Source organism: Aplidium turbinatum, chromosome 6, assembly GCF_918807975.1.
Source record: "Aplidium turbinatum chromosome 6, kaAplTurb1.1, whole genome shotgun sequence".
Classification (NCBI taxonomy): Eukaryota; Metazoa; Chordata; class Ascidiacea; order Aplousobranchia; family Polyclinidae; genus Aplidium; species Aplidium turbinatum.
Genome location: NC_137477.1, coordinates 7,532,487 through 7,550,808, shown reverse-complemented (window position 1 = coordinate 7,550,808; position 18,322 = coordinate 7,532,487). Strand labels below are relative to the sequence as shown.

Below are 18,322 nucleotides of genomic sequence, written 5' to 3'. Positions count from 1 at the left end.
ACTTTTAACTCTTCCAACGCTCATTGTGTGTAAATTTGCAACAGTAAATATTAAGTGAGCTATTACTGAAGACATTTAAAGTGGCACTTTGTGACCTTTGAGCATTTGCAGTTTGTTTATTATTTCGTTTTATCTTGGATATGGACAGTTTTGTCTGACGCAAATTAATAATAAAAAAAATAATAAATATAAAAGTAAATAAAGACATAATTAAGATTGGAAACATCTTAGTTTGTGCGTCCTTAAGAGTGTGCCACCTAGAGGTGGAAGTTATTTTGGGATAACTTGAATATCATCACCAGAATTTAACTTTTTTTCATTAACGCGTCGGGACAAAAACGATACCACCAGACACCAGTTCGTAATTACAAAAGTCGATATAGGACTTCCAGCACGTCAATAAACGGAAAAAGGTAGAAAAACCTTGAATGGATTAAAGCGTGCCTGAATGATACTGTAGATCATGTACGGTAGTTGTAGTGGTACCGGTATGTCTGCTTTTAGCAAGCTAAAAACCCAATCGGCCATTAGCAGGGCTGATTTAGCAATGACTGGTCAAATAAATTAGTACCGGTACATAACATAATAAACTATGCAGTCTATTTTGGTAGGTTTTCTTGTTCAGATTGAGATTTCTTTATCATTGCATTTTGTGATTATTGGGAAACTTACCGTATTTTATTTGTATTTCATTGACAGCACCAGGTGCAACCTAATTCGTACTCTGAAAAGATCGAGAGAAAAAATAGTACAAAGCCGAAGTCGCTGATCGCAACAAAGCCGAAGTCACTAATCGGAGTTTCCGCAAAAATTTTAAAGTGAAGGTTAGGGTTAAGCAGAAACTCTAATTCGTGTGCTTTTCTGAAATTTTTTCTCAATTTTTTCAGGGTACGAAATGAGGGTACGAATTGTTCATGGTACGAATTAGGTTGCATCCGATAGCACCCACCTGTTGTTTATGACTCATGTTCTTCCAACTGTCTTGATTGAAAAACTTTATAGGCAGTGGCTATTTGACCGGCGCCGGTCTTTGAATCTGAAACACTATTTAACCTAAGTAACGATTTCAAAAATACCGGTCATGACGTCACTATACAGTCACTTTTTTTTTCTTTTTTTCTTTCAAAGTAAAAGACGAGAAGCGCGCATATAAGTTCTAAATCGACCATTTTATTCAACTCAATACGTGGCGCGTGCGATACTTCGCTGGCTCCTATTCTAGAGGGACTGAGTTCGATACTACCCGGAAGCGATCCTTTTTATTTATTTATTTTTTTTAACTAAATTTTGACCCGAAGTGCATTTTTGTAGTCAATTTTTAATTTGAGTTGCCTACAGCCCAATTTTTATGTCTCTTCAAATGTGAGTAATAAAGTTGGAGTTTTTTTAATTTGCTGGAATTTGAGAATTTCTCTGGGTAATTTTCATTTTGTGGCCGTGCCAACTATAGCCTACTACATAATTTTTCATTCAGGCACGTTTTAAACCTTTCAAGGTTTTGCCACTTTTTCCTGTTCATTAACGTGCTGGTAGGTTTATATCGATTTTTGTAGTTAGTATCTTTTTCGTCCCCGACGCGTTAATGACGAAAAATAAAATGATTGATTGATTGATGTGACCGTGTTTGCCGAACGAAGCATTACATTTTTGCTCTCAACAAGTTAGTTATATACAATGCTTCTTTTAAAAAAATGGTAATGGTATGTAAATGTAATGCAACTCAAATTAAAAATTGACTACAAAAATGCACTTCGGGTCAAAATTTAGTTAAAAAAAAAAAAGAACGCTTCCGGGTAGTATCGAACTCATTCCCTCTAGAATAGGAGCTGGCGAAGTATCGCACGCGCCACGTGTCGAGTTGAATAAAATGGTTGATTTAGAACTTATATACGCGCTTCTCGTCTTTTGCTTCGAAAGAGAAAAAGAAAAAAAAAGTGACTGTATATTGTATAATGACGGTCAAATAGTGTTTCAGATTCAAAGACCGGCGCCGGTCAAATAGCCACTGCCAACTTTATATAATAACTTACCAACAGCTAGGCTATTTATTAGGCTGGCGCAAAATCTCGAAAAAAAAAGAATTTTCTTTTAAATTTTTCGTCAGTTGTAATATTGTTCCTTTTGGTAAATGTATCTCCTATACCAAATTTCACAAAAAAATATTAACGTTTGACCCTGGTTCACCTGGTTTGATTTTTTCAAAATATCGAAGTTTTGCTTATCCCTGAAATGACTGCCAATGACTGCCTTGCCCATTCCACGTAAACATGATGTTGCAACTTCCTTCGAACATGCTCACCGTACAGAACAGAAGTATCAATTTTCATGGTGATTCCACGGCTCTCTTTATGCCATGGCACTTTGAACTTCTTAGCCTTGAGCCCAGAAACGGGTTTCAGTGCAATGTTTGCATACTTTAGGAGAAACCCAGGACTTATCTTGATCATCCAGCTTCATGTCAAAGTAATAATAATAATAATGCTTGTTTTTATATAGCGCTGTATCTATCGCAGAATGCGTTGCCTCATGCAGCAAAATATATTTGGGTTGTTTGTACAGCATCCTACTTGTCAAAGGCGTATTTTATTAGCCTATAGGTATGCCATTTATTTAGCCTATAGACCAGAAAAAAACTTCTTGCAGCAAAGACTTGGCCTTAGCAAAGGCTTAGATTAAAATTTCATTTGTACAGTATCCATTTCAGTAGGCCTACCTTTTCAATATAAAGCTGCATTCATAAACACATGACTTTCGGGATATTTTTCTTGTGATGTAGGCCTACTGATTCACAACTGTTTTCAATGAATATTTATGTCTCCCTTACATTAAACACAGTTCATTTCAACCTTTGCTTGCGTTTTGAACTTTCGTGCAATATGAACCAATTGAACTAGACAAGTGCAATTATGACTTCATAATGGTAAACAGGGCTGAAAATAAGTAATTTGCTAATTGAAAGCTTTTGAGTAACGATTTCAAAAATATGTTCATTGTCGAATATCTCAAAAACTAGAGCTAATTCGAAAAAACTAAGTGCATTTTCGGAATCAGGGGCCCTGAAATACTCTAAAATGACTCTCATCTTTTGTGCCAAAAATTTTTGTTGGTCTATTATATGTTATAGATTCACTGACTGCGAAAAGGCTGTAAAATCAAATAAAATGACACTAAAAGCATGCACTATTAGTGACTCTCAGACTTGGAGTAGGGTGAAGATGTTCCACGTGGAAGTTAACAGAGGAAGTGACGTCAAAATCACGTGGTCAAATTTTGAGAAATCCCCTCTTCAGATACTGCTAAACCACTTCGAAATTTATTAATTTTTCAGAAAAATTCAGAATTTTTCCTTGGGTGAACCAAGGTCAAAAACCAACAAAAATTTTTGGTTTGCAAATATCAGTGAGCAAAATGGAACATTATTCCAAACTGACAAAAATTTTAAAGAACATCAAGGAAAATGAGCCACCCTACTATTTATGTTTCTTTAAAAACTATTACGATTAGTGAATATATACATATAAGAATACTTTGATGAAGGGGTGCAACCTAGTTCGTACCTTGAACTATTCGTACAGTCAGTTCGTACCCTGAAAAGATCGAGAAAAAAAATAAAAAAAAGCCGAAGTCGCTGATTGCAGTTTAATAGCACAAAGCCGAAGTCGCTGATTGGAGTTTCCCCAAACAATTTGAAACAAACTCGAGGGTTAGGGTTAGAGGAAACTGCGGTTAGCAAAAACTGCGGAAAAGTGTTTGCGGAAACTGCGATCAGCGAGAGTTAGGGTTAGAGCATAGATTACTTTATGGTTACAGTTAGGGTAAGCGGAAACTGCGACTAGCGGAAACTGCGGAAAAATGTTTGCGTAAACTGCGATCAGCGAGGGTTAGAGCATAGATTACTCTATGGTTAGGGTAATGGTTAGCGGAAACTACGGAAAAATGTTTGCAGAAACTGCAATCAGCAAGGGTTAGAGCATAGATTACTTTATGGTTAGAATTAGGGTAAGGGTATATGAAAACTGCGGAAAATTTTTTGCGGAAACTGCAATCAGCGAGAGTTAGGGTTAGAGCATAGATTACTCTATGGTTAGAGTTAGCAAAAACTGCGGAAACTGTAATCAGCGGACTTCGGTTTTGAGCTATTTTTTCTCTCAATCTTTTCAGGGGGGAAATTTTAAAATAATTGCGCAAACTGCGATCAGCGACTTCGGCTTTTTTTAATTTTTTTTTTCGATCTTTTCAAGGTACGAACTGACGGTTCGAACTGTTCATGGTACGAACTAGGTTGCATCCTGATCAAGTATGTAACAGTCTTAAAAATGCAATTGACAAAGCCCTGATTGATAAGTTTTGAGTGCAAAAGTAAGCTTAGTTTGTGCAAATTATTATTTTTTCATAAAAAGCATTAATTTCCACCTACAAAATTTTTCTTAACCTTTTTGGTTATGTTGACAGTGTTTTATTTGATGATAACTATATAATCATTTTTGCATAGCGTTTGTATAATAATAGGCTAATTACTGTAATCAAGTTATGGAAATGTCATTACTTTATTTTCTATTATGGTTGTTGGTTACAGTCTTTGTTTTTCTATGATTATGGCTTGTTCACAGTTGTACTGTATATAATATATACTAATAAAGTTGTCTAATATTATTAAGCTGTATCCATATACAGGGTGACACAAAAAAAACGTTCATCAGTAAAAATCGAATAACTTCTAAAATTTTATTTAGATTAACACAAAAATTCAGCTACATTAGGTTAAGTATATGTAGCAGACATCTCCAAAGTTTCAAGTCTATACCACAAAAACTCTTTGCTTAACTGGCGCTCAAAAAATGTGCTCTAAATGAGCTCCCCGTTGCTGCAAGCACATTTGGATCCGGCAGGCAAAGTTCTCGATGGCCCTCCCACATTCTTCCCTTGGGATTGCTTTTATTGTTGCTGTAATTGCTGCCTTTAGATCAGGAATAGTCTGGAGGTTGTTGCCATACACCCTATCCTTAAGGTAACCCCACAGATAAAAATCTGGGGCGTTCAAGTCCGGTGAATACGGCGACCACTCCGGGTCACACCTACGGCTGATCAGTCGTTCAGGAAAACGCTGCTGTAGCCATGCCAATAATTTGTTTGATATGTTCAGGTGCTTGGCAAATTCTGGACAGCACTTGGTCGACGAAGAGGGGTCGTCAGGGACCTCCAGTGGTTCCAGCAGGATGGTGCCACCCCCCACACCTCAAACAAATCATTTGCATGTCACATGCAGGTGTGTCATAGTATGAATAGCCTGTTCCCCGACCACGCAATTGTGTCACACAAAAATGCTAGCTTGTATGAATACTTTTTCGTAGATTCGGTTTGCTAAGAAAATGCCAAATTATGTAATTTGGCACGCAATCATTGCAATCTTGATCGTAAATTTACATAGTTACAGGTTACAGGATTATGAAATTTGAACTCTGAATGACCTTTAAGGTTTATGGGCCACCTGGGTATAAACCCAAAATCATCTTAGAAATTGATTTAACCCTATCTGTAGAAACACGGGGTTTTATGAGGACGCCCCACTCTAGTAGTTAAATATTTCTCAGAAGTAAATATGCTAGAAATGTGAAATTTCTTGACTTAGTTTTTGTTCTTTGCAAATTTTCTAAATCTACACTGGTAATTTTTCCACCTTCCTGCCCTTCACAATAAGCATTTTGTCTCAGGTTGCTAGACATTTTTGTGCAATGCTAGATATAGTAAGTGCAGTATAAATGCTAGTGCAATTACTTTAAAATGTAAAAGCGCCCATGTAAAAACGCCCATAATTCAAAAATTTCATTTTTGAAGCTATTTTCGGGAAAGTAGAATAAAAACCGACTTTCCGATGTCTTCATCTCAAACATTTTATTTCAATAAATTTGTTGGGTATAAATTTAATTTCTGTTCGTACAATACACATGTAGGGATGGGCAAACTAGAAGAATAAGCTATTCTAGAATTATTCTCGACTAATTTTTCGAATTTCGAATATATACTTATTCTAGAATAAGTTTGTTTAATTTTAGAAAATATTGAAAAGCTTTGTTTTTATTCTGGTTTTATTGAAGACACATAATGGAAAAGTGGCAACGACATGAAAAACAACAGTAACTGCCTAGGAGAGCAAGTCTTTGTTGCAGTGAAGAATGTTCAAAGCTTCTAAATGCTCGCCAGTGAGCCTCAATCGCAGTTTTGATGCTGCTAATCCAGCACTTGAGAAGCATATTTTTGAGGATGCAGAAGTGGCTAAATACTTCCTGGCAAGATCAAACAACTGCGGGAACTTTTCTTTATTTTTGTTCCACCATTCAATTGCATCGCTCTTTGGTACTTTTACCTTAAGGTACGATCGGATTTCCTCGGCAGCTGAAAGCTGTTCGTTGTCATCGTTACTTGATGCTGAAGTATTTGCTGCTTCAACACCGGAGCTCAATAGATCATAAATTTCATTGGATTGCTGCATTGTTGCAGAACTTCCGACACTAGGTGTAGCGGTAGTCCCACCCAAAGTTGAATTGTGTTTCATGTTTCGTACGATGTAAATTGATGCAATATTACAGCATAATGGTCTTCTGACGCCTACAAACTGCACTGGTAAAGAAAAAGAGCTGGCTGGCCGTTTTCGCTAGAGCGAATAGCCATCGCTGAGCCGAATGTAATTGATCGGCAAAAATTCAATAAAAAAGTTTGGTAGTCGAAAAAGCGGATATTTTCATTTCGGTATGGAAAACTCGTTTTGAAATGTCATTTCAATTCAAATAATTAGATATTGGGATTGCAACTATTCGAAATTCTATATTGCCCATCCCTATACACAAAACACATGGATATTATCTTGTAATATATTTTGGCTCTGTGATTTTCATAGCTCCTATTATTAGCGATTTATTAGCATGGGGCTAAATAGGCCGTGACATGCTTTTCGCGTACGAAAACAGTGCGTATTAAGATACTGTTAACTCCATATGTCACTTTAGATATAATACATCTGAAATTTTAATTTGAACAAAAAAAATTTTCCCCCCACCCTGGTTCTTTCCCTGTGGTGTAATCTACATTGGCCTACTCATACTTTGTCGTTGCACCATTGGTTCACCTTGTCGTCAAGTCGTTTAAGCATCATACTATCACTATTATAAACGAAACCTATTTCAATCTAAGTACTGTTTGTTTATTGTTCAATCGACAGTACAAGACGTCATCATGATTCATGACTGGGTTTTTTTTTTCGCTGAGTCTTTTCGGTCATTTGTCCGAAATGACTTGAAAAAATTCGGTCATTTTTTATTTATTTCGATCATTTTTTCTGATGAAAATATTTCCTTTCAAGTAGCTGATACAAACCAAAATTTGCACTTCCTGACTAGCTACAACATTAAGTTCCGCTGAGAAACGTTGTCATATTTTATCTGAGAAAGTTAGAACAGACAAACTTTTCTTCAACGTTCATCAGCGAAACTCAAACCTTTGACATTTTGACCGAATTGACTATGAATTTTTTCGGACATTTTAACCGAATTGACTATATTTTTTTTCTGACATTTTGCTAAAAAATTGGTCAATGACCGAAAAAAAACAAACTCAGATTCATGACTACAGGAAACCAGTAGAACAAATTATATTGTCACGTAATAATTGTTTTGCAAATAGATATGTGTCAATTAGTCATAATAAAAATACAAGGAAAGCGTACACACTTGTGAAATATGAGCTATGGTTTAAAATAATAAATTTTTTGGAATTTTTGACATTTATAATCGAGCTTTACAAGATTATTTTTTTCACATAGGATCAGCTCTCAAAAAATATTGGCTTGTGGCTTCAATGAACAAATACAGTGGAATTATTTGATAGGAAATGTCTTTCATTGTTATTTGTATAATGTATGTACTGTAGATATTTTTGATATTCTAATATAGTCTGGTCAGTTATGCACATTTCGGTGCAAACTTGGGTAGACATTTTTCACCCATATTTTCGAGTTGCTTAGGTGCAGTAGATGTAAAAACCGTCTGGAGCCCGAAAATTTCGGGGGTGGAAGGTGCCCAAACGGTTGCCCCCACTTTTGGGGCTACAAGACAATGAAGCGCATACAAGAAACTGTCAAAATGTTTTAACTTATAGCATGTGGGTAGTCAATTTGGGGTAATTTGGCCCAAAAAATCGTTTAAAAGCACCTATTTTCATCTAAAGTCATCACAAAACCAGTTATTTACATTAAAATAGCGAAAAAATGCAAAAACAAAACGTCAAAAAGCACAACAGTATGAAATAATCTTCTTCACTGTCATGCTACACTACACATTGTCTCTTACGGGTACAAAGACTAAAGCATTGCAACCCTAATTTTGCACATTGACAGGTGTCACATTTAGCTATCTTGCACTTGCAAGTCTTCGTCAGTCTTTCCAAATGTTGTGCTCTTGCATCTGTTGTCCACTGAATGCTCAGCTCATTCTGCAATTTAACCCAACCCCAATGTTCAAACAGACTGGTTTATAGTGTTTCCCCATAATGTTATCCATCCTGCTTGATATGCGCTGCAATGAACATGTAAAGTCAGGGCATCAAGTGTAAGGTCCCTTATGTCATTCGATGATGATGAGACGAACAGCTCTTACCGAATTCGATTCAAGTTGGCCTCTTTTTTTGCATTTGCAAATGAAACAAAATCAGCAATATCTGACATGCTCTCAGTCAGACATGCGTCTGATGGTAGCCAGCTGAACCTTTGGAAAACTCTTGTGAGTTGTTCCACTTTAGGATATTGCTTCCACCGGCTTCCATATATGGAACCAGCTGCGTTTAGAAATTTTGTAAAAGGAGCTTGTTGTATCTCCTCCAGCAAATGCATGAAAAAACAATATACCCAAGCAGACAGCCTCTCCTAAATGATTGTACGCATTGAACGCAAAGATATTACGCATCAAAGAATTGAAACTAAAATTCATGAGGCACTCCAAATAAAGCAGCACAACCCCAGGCTCAACAAACAATTATTCGCTGGAGGGGCATCTTTTTTGTTGAATTTGTATTAGCTTACGTTTATTTTATGTTATGTTGTCCGCTCACTATCTCGTCTCATGACCACACTCCCGCATAATTATGACAGATTGCTACCACCTTTTGTGTTTGTTCGTCAGTTGTTGCTTGTACGCAGGTCAGTGCAGTTTTATTGAATTTCAGTCATTTATTATTAACATTTCACGAATAATTGTTTTGTTTAGATGAATTAAGATATTTTCCTGAAGAGGGCAGAAAGTTTTGCCGAAAACGTTCGAAATTATGTATCTATTTCATTTCTGTATTAATTTTGAATTATGCAATTCAATGTTATTAAGTTGTTATCGATTGTCTGTCTATGGTTTTTAAAAAGTACCTCTCTACCAAAGCTATATTATGAATATGGAACGTACCATATCACTAGGGATGTAACCGGTGTCATAAATATGATTTATGATCTCAGTGGTTAGGTCTAAACTCCACTCATCTAAAGCTTCGAGATCAACTATTGTGGAATAAAATACAAAATTCTCTACTGCAAATAAACAGAAGGCGTCGTTGGATTTAGAATTTTGTAATAGTTGAGGATTCTAATATATTCTAAGTTTGCATGCAGACGGCGACGCATGATACACGTCAATTTATCTGAGCAAACATTGATAGTTCAAAAATAAATTTAATTCGTTTTTTAGTTTTAAGATTTCAATGGTTAGGTCTAAACCCCACTCATCTAAAGCTTCGATGATTTCAACTATAAAAGAAGCAATATTACAACATTCTCTAAATAAACAGAAGACGTCGTTGTCCATTTTATGTGAGCAAACAGTTAAATTTAATAGTTCAAACATTTTTCGCTAAATTTCATTTCAATTTGTTTTTCTTTGTCGGAATGCAAAAGAAACGATGTTGGATTACAGAAGGATTATCGTTGGATTTTCAAAAAATTGCCAAATAGGGAACTAACCGCTAAAGACTGTAGCCCAATAGGGAACTAGCCGAATCGGATCAGCCAAATCGGACTAGCCGAATCGGGCTGTAGCCGAAAAGGGTAATAGCCGAATCGGACTAGCCGAATCGGATCAGCCCAATCGGACTAGCCGAATAGTAGCAGACCCTACAATAGAACTGTTTTTATGATTTGTAGAATGTTGAACCAATACTTGAACATTGTACTTTCATTACTTTTAGACAACCAATCTTGGAATGATTGTTGTCCGTCTTCATGTTCTGATAGTTCATAAGCATCCTTTGAAAGTTTTTTCAAGCATACTGCTGTCATTTGCAAAGCGTATCTTGCTTTTTTAATGTGGTTCACATCACATATGGCATTGGCTAATCCGACAGTATGTAAAGCAGTCGAGTTTATAATCGTATCAAGCCCAGTGCCTTTCAGCAGCTGTCCAACACAGAGTAGAGCAGTATGTTCAATATGCAATCCACCTAGGAAACAAAAGTAATCGTCTTGGTTTGGACATAACCACTGTATCTGTTTCTTCATTGCGTATTGCGTACAGCGGTACTCCGTACAGCGGTTGATCTGAACAGTGAACAACCAACAGCGACCTGGCCGGGATTCAGATATGCTGTATAATCTTTGGCAATGCTCATAATGTGCAGTTGCAAATCCCAGCTATGACTCACATGGTCGATTATTGGAAGAATGCTATTGATTGTTGTGATGTTTGCAGTTTGATCTCTTGCTTTAGTTGTATGGTATGCACTATGCAACCCATGAAGGAGGAGTACCGGTACTGTAATCTTCTTCTTCCCTTTGCATTGTAGTAATTGCTGACAGCATCCTTCACATTCAGCAGTAATCTTATTCACTGTTTTGTTGTTGGAGTATCAGTTGAATGTTCTCTTTAAATGATTCTTCAAAGTCATGCATAGTATATTGGGGGGGTTGTGCATGTTTAGGCAGATTTGCAAGTGATACATTGAGGAATGTATCTAGCGAATATGTGTTATTTGACTTCAGTTGGTGTACCTAGTCTGTGGCCATGTCTACATACTTTCTTCTGACCCGCCGTTCATCTGGATCATTATGCAATTGAAACTGCATGATTGAAACGGATGTTCCATGCAGGTGATGAATTGCAGTAGAACTGGAGCTGTTTTGGTCGATGTTGTCATCAACTACCACAGTAAATACACCATGTCGTAGGAAAGTTGGCAATACTCTTCCATCTGATCTGCAGTAAAGGTATTTTACTGTAACTGAGAGTTCTTCAATGAAGCGAAGAGTGCTATAGTAAGATAAGGTTATCCCATGATGGAACAAGGCCTGCATCAAGTTTTTAGACCTAATAATAGAGTACAGTTTGATCGTAAGGTGGCAGTTGATAAAACCAGCCTTGTCCTTTGTGCGTCCACGAGAGAGCTGTGCAGTGATTTATACTATAGGGATCGCCAACTCGGCTGGAAATCCGACAATCGGAGTGTAAAAGTGTTGCCAGATATTTTTTATATTTTTAGAAAAAAAATATTATTTTGGCATTTTTAAAGTAGTAGTTGCCCAAAACTTGCCCTTAAATAAATATTTTAAAACGAATCTAAAACAATTTTATTGTTCACTTATCAAACTATCATATTTTTGGCAAATTTAACCTCTCTTGTACATAATACATATTACTTGAAAAATAATTACCGGCTTCAACACTTAAAACATGAAGCTCTTTATTTCTGAGGTCTATTTTTAAGTTTCTCAATTTTTTTTGTTCTTAACTGGTTAGTATAATTTTTTTTAAACCTGCAAGTTTTATTTAAGTTTTGCACATAAATTCAGCACATTCTTATTGCAAAGTAACACAACTACAAATTACTTTAACTCAATCTTGTGCAACTTTAAACTTCAGATTAGTTTTAAACGGACAAGCTTTGGGCGACCACTACTCTTTAAAAATGCCAAAATAACATTTTTTCTAAAAATATAAAAAATATCTGGCAACACTTTTACACTCCGATTGTCGGATTTTCAGCCGAGTTGGCGATCCCTATACTATGAATCCCTGAAGCTGTGACTGAGTTGCAGGGGTGTGACAGGGACGAGTGAAGGTTTTGGTGTTCTTTACAATCAACCCACAAGTAGTTTGATATGGCAAACAAATTTTGTCATATTCTGGCTGCTTCTGACAAATTAGTGTAATCAGGATGCTGAAATGATTGAAATGGTGAAACAACGTTGACAACTGTCGTACAATTACACTTGAAGCAAGTCAGAACCACAAAAGTGATAGCTTGTTTATTCTAACACTAATCAGTTTTCATAGCCTATTGGATAATTCTAACACTGCCTGGTTTGTACCAATATTAGATCATATTATATGAGACAAACAAAAGATGTACCATACCGTAACTCAGAAAGATTAAAATTGTTGCAATGGTGTGTCTATTGACTGAATAAAGGGTAGTCAAACTTTTCTATTCCCTGCTGGGAATAGACTAAACAAAAGAGGAATTCAATTTTTGTATTCTCTGTAGGGAATAGTATTGTTGGATTTCTCTTTGTGACTGACCAATCTCAATGTTTCCCGAAGACTGACTGACTGCTTAACAATCCTACTCTTAAAACTCAAAAGTTAATCTGTCTGGTACAAATGCAATTCAAAACTAAATTCGCACCCCTTTCACTGCTCAGGTTACTGTAAACTTGCCTCCCGCTTTCGCATATTGCCACGTAGCCTACACAAAAACGGTCATTTTATCCATACGATTTTAGTGTTTTGGACAACTGTTGTCCATTATCTGCTTCAATGATTGTTTGGGTTAAAACTGATGCTTCCAACCGGTTTTTCAGGCCAAATTACCTCCAAACAAGTACTCATATGCCATTTAAAAAAAATAAAACAATTTTTCTACATGCGCTCTAGTCATCACTACCCCCCAAACGGGAGCGGCATTTTGGGGACCTTCCACCCCCGAAATTTTCGGGCTCCAGACGGATTTTGAGTCTGATGTGTCTAAGGAACTTGAAAATGCATATGAAAAATGTCTACCCAAATTTGCACAAAACAGCCCTAAAACGTGCATAACTGACCAGACTAATATAGCCTATTATTTCTACAATTAATTATTCAACACTTTGCTAGAATTTCTGATTTTTTACTAATTGTTAACCCTGCATTGGTTCCTGTTACATGTTAATCAATAAAATAAGCCGCATTTTTATAAAAATACAATTGAAATAATTACCACCTAGTGTTCACATGGTATGATGACAAAGAGAGAATGCTAATCTGCCTCTTACCAAAGTGACAATGCCAAAATCTTGAGAACTCTTCTTTCTACCCTATAGACTTAAGCCATAGGCTATAGCTCTTTAAATTATACATAGAGTTTGGGGCAACTAGATAGCGTAGGTCATACAACCAATGCCTGGAGAAAACAATTTCAAAACTTGTAGGGTCACCATATCCACTTTCACACTCTACTTTTGTTGTGTTGACTGCTTGGAAATTACAGTGTTTAATTGATTTAATCTTACTTGAATGAAATCACATTCATGTTTTGAATGAAACGATGAACGATTGAATGAATGCCTAGACAATCAGACGGTGAAGCACATCCTCACCAACTGCCCCCTTAGCCCTTCATGTGATGACAACGACCTCAAAAACATCACAAACAATGCTCTTACCTGGCTTCGACACTGGCGTGACAAGCTATGAATGAATGAATGAAAAAGATTTAGTTAAAACTCATTGTTTTTACCTGTATGATAGCATTGACATTCAGTTTGCTCAATGTTCATGTTTCAAGTTTCTTTTAGTTGGCGGTTGGCACAAGACACTGTTATGGCTGGTCATAAAGTACATTGCTAAACTTACTCATAAAACTAAAGCTACATGAGCAAGAAGTTTCTTTTTTAGCTAATGAATGTGTGCTGACAGAACTTTCTGGAACAGAGAGCAAATCATCTGAATTAATACATATTCTTTTTGCAGGAGCATAATTTGCTTTACTAGTTTACACACTGCAAGGTGACAATGGCATATCAACTTAAAGATGAAGATCTCCAACTGCAGAGTCTTGAAGACGCAAAGAAGAAATGGTTTTATATGCGACCGCGTCTCAACTACAAATCAGGGCCGCTTTGCTCGATGCCTCCCACAATCGATCCTAAAAATTGGACTCCAATCACTCAAGCGGATCAGAAAGCCCATCAAGAACGTCAGGCGATTAGAGGAAGAACACGACGAGAAATGTGGGTAAGGGCCTACCATCCGGACTTCTACCAACATTTCAACCAAGTCACATCAGACAAACAGTTCATTCGTTATGGACGACTTAAAACTGTCTGGCATATCAAAGATGCTGTCCATTGGAAGGGTTGGGCACCATGGCAGGGTTTTCTTATCGCTGTAGTATTCCCAGCTACATTGGGTTATCTTATCTATAACTACAATGGTCCAGACAGACGTAACATATTCGAATTTGAAAACTTGAACTAATGTTATGTGACGGTTTTGATACGCATTGAAATGTGTTTTGACTTTATTTACGATGCTTTATTATATGATCTACATTTGTGTCAATGATTGGAAGATGCGTTGATTCACTTAATACATTGGTGTCACTGCATTTTTTTCTCTTTCATGTTTTGTGAAATAAATATAAGTTATGTTAACATAAACAAATGGAATAATGGCAAATGAAGAGAATCAGTGGAAGTTAATTGGGCCACAACGGTAAGTTGAATTTGTTATTACACACTGACTACATTTAAGGTTATTTTAAAGTTGTATTTCTTTTCGAATCTTATTTGAACAAGTAACTAAATTAGCAAGGTTTAGAAACTTGTGGTAAGCATTTGAATACTATTTCTTTGGACATTTACAAACCATAGAGCTTGAAAGATCTATAGTAAAAATAGATGCTACAGACTTGTAGTATGTTGTGTGAATGTTTTAGAAATTTGAATACATTTTCTTCATCTTTACACTTGCAGTAGTAAAAGCTTCATCACTAAATTATGTAAATCTGACTGATTCTATTTACTTTGAAGTATTTGATCGTTAAATATCAAGTGCAATGTGAGTTAAACGAAATGAAGCCAATGCAGGTCCCAAACATTTTATAATAATAATGTTCCGGCGGGTCAATTGCCCTCTTGATTATAATTGTGATGAACTTTGTAACTTGGCTGGCTGAATTAAGCAACGTTGAATTTGCGTTCTTTCACTGTTCTACGTGATGGCCCGCCTGATGACCAAGACGTTTAATCTCTGATTGTCGACTTTGCCGGGAGCCGTGGTTTCTGGAGACTATTTCAATTTGCCATTGTGTTGGGTTTCATTTCGTTATCGAAATACGTAGCAAGCTAGAGGAATGCCAATGTGTACCACGGATTTAAGTTATCGTTGTTAAAGCCATTATAAGTTTATACAAAATCAGGTTTTTATCCCAACTCACTAACTCAATAAATCCAATTAAACAACAAGAAACAATTGCAAGTATGGTTGAGGCAGATAGAGGAGGGATTGTAGGAAGGCAGTGAGCACCTACTCTTGTAACCAAATAATTTAAACAATGTGTTCATAACTCATTTCCATTCCATTTCTTATCATTAAAGGAAAGAATTGACAAACTCTGAGTGTATGTTGGTACCTTTAGGTTTTGTCGTGTTTAGGACTGCTTATACCCAGCCAGTGAAAGTTGCCTACTTTACATTGATTTTACATCCCGGGATATAAAAGGCATATTTGTTGGAAACTGGAAAGGTATAAATTATTAAAGTGCTGAAACTGATTTGCAGTGAACTGGCTGATAAACCGTGTCGGCGCTTGTATAGCAACAAGGGCAAAGCCTACGATGTTGCTCTATATTGCATTCATGACGAGTTTTATGCCATTGATGCAACCTGCCCTCATATGGGTAAGTCAAAATGTGTTGACTAGTAACTGGACTTACTGTTTTAAAATTCATGTCAATACACACACAATTTACATTAAAAGGAAAAAAATAAAATGGCTTTAATTTATTATATAGCTTTATTTTTTCCTACAAATTTCGACATCTCAGGTAAATAAAGTTCTGTATTTCAAAGTCTTATGAAGAATTCAAATGCCAGCATCATTCATCTCCGAACCTAGCTACAATATGTTTTATCGAGTTCCTGGGCCCCTTACAAGGGTTTCAGGCCCTAAAAATTATCCCTGGTTCAAACGTACCCCCTGTCAACGTCACTACTTGCGAGGCACGTGGATATAAGAATTTCATTCATTTTTATTTAGGCTATGTGTTTGTGCCTTCATTGATCTCGCGGCGATGTGAATTATAATTGCGCTGTGTGATCGTTAAACCATTAATTGCTACCGTCACGCGCTAACCATCTGAGCTATTGGGGCGGACTATTCAGTATTCATAGGTATTTATACGACACTTATAGGTACGACATCTAAACAAGTTATTTATATTTAGTCTAATATTAACAAATCTTTTTGTCTTAGAGCCCTGTGCTGATATTCGTTGAAGTTCTTGCCTTTTATGATGTATTTTTAGATTTTCTGGTATATAAGTGGTACACAAACACTGCATCAAATGGTACGCGAATAGAAAACGTTTGGGAATCACTGTTGTAGAGGCTTTGAACTCTTGATGTAAGCCCGGTTACCGAGATTGGCAGTTCTTGGAGTTTTCGATTGTTGAAGTTTGGTTGTTTGTGAATTATTCCATCTGCTAGGGACCACTGATTGTGAGTAGTCCATTAAATACGTTTACTGAAACGCACACCCGGAGAGCCGAACCAGCGCTGGTTGATCTTTCGTTTTTTTGTGCTCAAAATGGGACACATAACCAATTGGGCTTTCGGTGTTTTGGACATAAATTGTTCTTTTAACATAGCAAGTTGCTGATCCTTGAACAAACCAAGCGCTTTATCACGCATTCGAATTTTGTATAGGCGGACCCTTGGATGTTATAATTGACATTGAACAATTAATGGACATGAAGGAACCACATGCCCTGTGTCCTTGGCACTTGTACGCTTACAACTTGAAAACTGGAGTTGGCATGGAAGGACTCGATGTATGTTCAGTTGTTCACTTGTGCTATGATTTTACTTTGGTGTAATTTGTATCAAGCTACAACACAATTTTACTACAGGAAAAATTCCGACGCTTATTTCAATAATGTTTTAGCTTCATTTTGAGTCTGTGATGTAAGAGCATTATTGCAAGCATTTCAGCGTGCATAAACATTGAAAGTAATTGAATGCACGCAGTGCAAAGACACTGCAGTAGTATGCGAATGTCCTAATTAAACTTTATTCTTGTATTTTGTGATTTATTAAATTATATATAATTTGATTCAAACCCATTTCTTTACAGGTTCAAACACACCAAACGAAAATAGAGAATGGAAACTTGTTTGTGCTTTACAAACACGAGTTGTCTTTACAATCATATAACATTGTAGACAATAAATCTTCAAGAAAAAATGGTGGTGCATAACAGTTTTTAATGTTGTGTCTCGTAACTATTCGTTTCTCTCGTCAAGGTGATGTGCTTAATCTTATCTGTGTCATGTTTTGTGCTTGTTTCAAAACCCGAAAGTGGCAGTGCATCCCATTCCCATAGCAGGATGCTTTTTAGTTGTGACATCTTTGTGTAAGGAATTCTTTCAACAATATGGGGAGTGGACCCTTTTCCATTGTCAATCGTTGGGTTGTCATATTTTCAACAATCTATTGGGTACGTAGAGCGCAGCACTAGCTGGATCTCGCAGCTCAGATGCGTCATTGAAGCACGGTGAGGTCGTGGCAGACCACAACTTTCTTGGTTGGAACTTATAAAGCATGACCTTGTAGCCTTGAACATGGGATCTGTCAACGCAATGTGGAGGGGAAGACTTTGCTCTCGACAAGCAGGCCACACCCTCAACTTAAGGATTAATTCATGGCCTGTATAGTCAAACTAGGTTGGTGATGATAAAGCTAGTGATGTAACACCTTTTGAAGTGCTGAAATGAGATTGAATTTTATCTTGTAGGGCATTGTTAATGCAAACACACACATCAACCTTCATTGGCAAAATTCATCATTATTCAATGTCTGAAACGTTGAATCGATGCAAAAATGACAGATTTGTTGCTGTTTGAGATTGTGTTGTACCTGATTTTGTTGCAACCAGTCTATTAAAATCATGTGTATCTACTTTAATTATATTCTTCAAGTGTTCATTGTGCTCCATGTTATATTTCTTGGTTGTTTGTAACCTAATTAGGACTAATTTCTATAAATAAATAATATGACCCTGTTTTGACTAAATGACCTAATGTAGAGCCCAGGAAACAC

At 36.5% G+C, this 18,322-nt stretch overlaps 2 protein-coding genes across 5 annotated transcripts; both read left to right on the top strand.

Annotated features, from left to right (window-relative positions):
* Nucleotides 1-295: 295 nt before the first annotated feature.
* On the top strand, nucleotides 296-14,635 carry LOC145771971 (uncharacterized). 4 transcript variants are annotated; one of them, XM_082583752.1, is made up of 2 exons: nucleotides 296-413; nucleotides 13,974-14,635. In XM_082583752.1, exon 2 carries the CDS (start codon nucleotides 14,016-14,018, stop codon nucleotides 14,478-14,480), a length of 465 nt encoding a protein of 154 aa, XP_082439878.1. In that variant the 5' UTR covers nucleotides 296-413; nucleotides 13,974-14,015; the 3' UTR covers nucleotides 14,481-14,635. The 4 variants fall into 4 exon arrangements, with proteins under 4 accessions (XP_082439878.1, XP_082439879.1, XP_082439877.1 ...); XM_082583753.1 differs by lacking the exon at nucleotides 296-413 and adding an exon at nucleotides 802-824; XM_082583751.1 differs by lacking the exon at nucleotides 296-413 and adding an exon at nucleotides 5,179-5,266.
* On the top strand, nucleotides 14,578-18,205 carry LOC145771973 (Rieske domain-containing protein-like). Its single transcript, XM_082583755.1, has 4 exons — nucleotides 14,578-14,717; nucleotides 15,785-15,903; nucleotides 16,931-17,055; nucleotides 17,358-18,205. Exons 1-4 carry the CDS (start codon nucleotides 14,674-14,676, stop codon nucleotides 17,478-17,480), a joined length of 411 nt encoding a protein of 136 aa, XP_082439881.1. The 5' UTR covers nucleotides 14,578-14,673; the 3' UTR covers nucleotides 17,481-18,205.
* Nucleotides 18,206-18,322: the final 117 nt, after the last annotated feature.